Below are 4,753 nucleotides of genomic sequence, written 5' to 3' on the forward strand. Positions count from 1 at the left end.
CGAACTGCCTCATGAAACAATTTTATTATTATCATTATTTATTTTACCTAATCTAATCTTAACTAACCTAAAAAGATCCCAATTTTTACATTTTAGTTACTTTTATAATTATACATAAAGAAAAAACATGAAAAACAAGAAGTAAAATACTTAACCAATCTTTCTTTTTTTCTTGCTGTCGATTGGTGAAGAGAGTTAACCCTAATTACCATATACTAATGATAGTAATGCACTTAATTTTTTATTGAATTAAATAATGCACCAAATAATATAGACTAATAACATGCAAAAAGTAGACAAATTCCCTTACCTCTCAACAATTTTCTGGCTTTCTTACTATGCGACAAGAGTTGTTACAAATTCATCCAAGCTAGTCGTTAACTTTCTCACTAAAATAATGTTGGTACTCTAAGTGAAATTAACATTTAACCATTCAGAACACAACATTATACAATATGTCATTTGATAGATGAAGACCTTGACTTTCTATTGGTTATAGGTAATATATAATTAAATGTAAGAGAGAACTATTAACAAATCCTGAAAGAGAGGATTTGACAGGTGAGTTTGGCAGAATGGGTTTGATTTTCTATTGGATAGCTCTGTAACGAAATAAAATTGCAGACTATAAAAAAGATGATTTGTCGAAGCAATGACGATTTTATAGTGAATAATTTACTTTTAATATCATATTTTTCTAAGGGGTGGTGGATATAATAGAGGAGACAAGATGCCTAGCGTAAAATATGTCACGTGTGTCACACCATGAGAAATTCAGGATTTTTTAAATATTGCCTTGTAGAATTAAGAGCTTAAAACTTATATATATTAAAAAATGGATTATTAGCTAAGATTTTATGCTATTCTAATGGGTATAACATAAACAAAAAGTAGTTTAATAAAATTTTGAATGTAAGAGACTAAAACCTTGTGTAATGAGCAGTAAAGGATACCCGCAGCAATAGGGTTAAACTTGAGGTCTTAATCTACCAAACTTTTTTAGATCAGTAAGATTATTAAACTTCAGGAAGTAGGTATGCAACAGCAGCATACTGTACTAACCTTTTCTAACACAGTTCCAAAGCTGATCTTTAGTCTGACACTGCTCGTATGCATAAGGAAGTTGCACATGACCTGCACACAGATACCAAAAGAGTATTCCAAAAGCATACACATCAACACTGTTGTCATAATGACCACTAAACAGTTCTGGAGCCATGTGGATTGGAGTGCCAACTATACTACCAGACATCATAGCTTCAGGCTTGCAAAACCCCAGATCTGTAATCTTTGCTCTATTTTTCTTGTCAAGCTACAAAGAAATTATACAGTTCCATTAAACAGACACACCAAACAAGTTAATGATATAACGCTACAAAATTATACACAAAAATAATGCTTAACCTCAAAACCAGTCTGACTTTTATTCTTAGCATACTGTTAAGAAAATAGTAATGAAATACAGAACAATGGCCATAGCAACCCCCTCCCCACCCTTTAATAAAATTAAGTTACTTAGAAAACTAATTCTGTTCTATTTCATGTAATCACTTTTTTATAAGGTTTTTCTATGTCACACATACTTTGATAATATAGGCAGACACTTTAAACATTTGTAATGCTAGACTGATTCAGTGATCATACAAACACAGTTTTATCATGAAGAAAGGTTTGTTGTGTCACTTGTAGTTTTCTTTTATTGTTAGGTTTCTTATGGCCTTTCATGCAGGTGATATGTTCATCAACAAGTTACACATTTCAGATATTTTGATAAAATTTTAACTCTGAAATTACAAATCTTTAATCCCTTAACAATATGCCATAATTTAATATTGTTTTATAAATGCAAGGTTGAAAGATTTTCCTGAATTATAAAAAAAAAGATTATGAACCACTAATCATGCAGCTGCTCTAATTCACTTGATTACAATCAGATTCTGAAAAAAACTTTCGTTTTATAGGTTTTTGATGGAATAATAACCAGGGAAAATTTGTATCATTTTTATTAGTTTTATGCTATAAAAAAATATCATAAATAAGAAATAGTTTATATAAATATTCCACGATAATATAATAATTTTTTTTTAAATATTGATTTGGTATATACCTATGTAATTGGATGAACTAATTTATTTACAAAAGCAGGAAATATAAAAAACTTTATCAAATAATTAATAATTTATCTTACCTCTTAACAAACTGCACATTTACGGAATGTTAATTAACTAACCTTTCAATAACATAAATGTATCAGTGAATGAGATCTTTCTAAGTATAGAAAATAAGTACTTACAAAATAAACAAAACTGGTATGATACAAAGTATTGGTTAACTTTGTTAGTTATATGGTGATAAGACATGTAATAACTTAATACCTTTCAATTCAACTTGTGCAAACAATAACTATTCATTTTCTTACATAATGTCTTGAAATTTGTCCAAGTATACTCTATGAGACTGTGTACCCAATACCTTTGAGATTATGTAAACAATGTTTAGGTGTTTCTTAAGCTTAGCAACTTATCAATACAAAATTTCAGTTACCCAAACAATTAAATTTTTAAGAACATGTTAACGTGTTAACATTGCATTCAGTGTTATAATAGATTTCTAAATTGAACAGACTAGTTATTGCTCAAATGATGTTTAGAACCTCACCAAAAAAAGGGTGAGGTTAACAAAATATTTTCTTAAAAAAGTATTTATTTATGAAAGGAGGAGGACCTTGTTTAGAAATAAACTTCAAAGGAAAAAAGTATCATATGTACTTGACAGGAAGCTTTAAACTTACCAATACATTTTTCAGTTTAATGTCCCGGTGAACAAGACCCTGACTATGAAGAAATCTAATACCCTGTATGACATCCAGTGCAATCTGAGAAGGTTTATAAAACTTTCAAATTATTTAATAAGCCATAGATACAAGCACATCAAACAAAAAAAATATTAACAAATTATTTAATAAACCACAGATACAAGCACAGAAAACAAACAAATTAGAGACAAAAATCAAGGACAATGAAACTTATTTGTTTTACAATTCTATTTATTTTTCAGTCTTTAGCAGGGTTTGGCAGTATTTCCAACATGATTCTCAACACTATCAAAAATACTTTCAAGTTTTTAAGCCAGAAGATATGCTCAGCCTAACTTGACTATTTTGGTTCAGATAAATATTTCTTCACAAAAATTTAATTAATATAAAACAGTCAGAATTTATTTTTATGTCAAGCTATTAGATTTACAGCTGTATAAGCTAAATATAATATTTACAAATTTATAAACTGTATTTCATGCATTCAGTCTCTTAGTATTTTGTGCTACAAACTCTTCCAAATCTTTATTGAAATTATCTTTCTACTAATTTTGATTCCAATATATAAATACAGTTTGGTTTCAACCTTATGTCTGCTATTTCAATACAAATTTCATTCTGATTGGCCAAAATAAAGTGTTATTGCAACATATTGCGAACTAAATTATCAAGTAGTATCAAATAATTTTATTTTCTAAACATGTAATTTTGTCATCAAGCAACCTGCAAGTAATCAATCACATAAGTATTTTTCAGTAAAGCAAGTTTAACTAAATAGATCTTAACCATTATTATCCTATATTTTGATAATCTATTGACCATTTTCAATAATAACTAAGTTATCAAGTAGTATCAAATAATTTTATTTTCTAACATGTAATTTTGTCGTCAAGCAACCTGCAAGTAATCAATCACATAAGTATTTTTCAGTAAAGCAAGTTTAACTAAATAGATCTTAACTATTATTATCCTATATTTTGATAATCTATTGACCATTTTCAATAATTTTTACCTTAAGTCGCGTATTAAAGTCCAGCCCAGCTTTAATAGCAGAGTGGAGATCTCGTTGTAGCCTTTCCATAATAAGTAGAACAGCCGGAGTATTTCCACCTCCATAAGAATGGTCAATCACAGAACCTTGGATTTGAACAACACGCTCATGTTCTGCTATACTTCTACAGAAGTACATAAGAAATAATCATATATTTACACACATGTACAGAAAAATTAAACTATATAGTGCTTAATTTTGACAAGTGGACCTCAGTGACAAAGAAAGGATGGCATTCTTCTTTTAACTGTAGAAAACATTAAGGTTTCATTGGGTTTTTTAAAGTGATTTACCAAACATATTTTTCTTACTTTTTTTTTACTTTCATGAAAGTACATTAATATATGTATAGATAGACACATACATACATACACTCACACACACACACACACATATATATATAGACACATAAACAGCTGTATGTGTGTATATACATACACACATATAAACACCTGTAAACTAAAAAAGAAATATCTACACCATATATCCAATGGCATAGCACAAAATGGTTGGGCCTCTCTACAAAAATCATGTTCAGGGCTACCCCTGGATATTTTGGAAAGAACTGAATTTAGGACTGGCCTGGGCAGCCCAGAGTTATACCCTGAGATATTTCTTACCAATTTGAAATAGACTCACCCACTTGTTCATTTTTTTGACAATGGCTCTGCACAAAGGATTTATTTAAAACAGTAACAGGGCTGTTAAACTCAGCAGTCACTACGGGCTCCCAGTAGGACCGTCTGACAAAGTTAATATGGGCTTGTGTAAGCTAGAAAGCAAGAATTAGGAAATATCCCTGGTTTCCCTGCCATCCTTACTGTGCTTTCAAAATTCTGCAGGCCTCTGACATGCACTGGATGTACCTGGATAAGTTATAAGAAATT

The 4,753-nt window shown here is 29.7% G+C and overlaps 1 protein-coding gene across 3 annotated transcripts in view; it reads right to left on the reverse strand.

The window, feature by feature from the left end:
• Positions 1 to 1,057: 1,057 nt before the first annotated feature.
• Positions 1,058 to 4,753, reverse strand: part of LOC106473490 (dual serine/threonine and tyrosine protein kinase-like) — a 46,359-nt gene continuing 42,663 nt past the window's right edge. For all 3 annotated transcript variants that reach the window (XM_022401916.1, XM_013934175.2, XM_022401917.1), the window contains 3 exons: positions 3,828 to 3,990; positions 2,792 to 2,875; positions 1,058 to 1,312 (listed from right to left, as the gene is read on the reverse strand). In XM_022401916.1, the coding sequence (XP_022257624.1) occupies positions 1,058 to 1,312; positions 2,792 to 2,875; positions 3,828 to 3,990 (502 nt within the window). The remainder of the gene's footprint in view (positions 1,313 to 2,791; positions 2,876 to 3,827; positions 3,991 to 4,753) is intronic.

Source organism: Limulus polyphemus, unplaced genomic scaffold (genome assembly GCF_000517525.1).
Source record: "Limulus polyphemus unplaced genomic scaffold, Limulus_polyphemus-2.1.2 Scaffold6218, whole genome shotgun sequence".
NCBI classification, from domain to species: domain Eukaryota; kingdom Metazoa; phylum Arthropoda; class Merostomata; order Xiphosura; family Limulidae; genus Limulus; species Limulus polyphemus.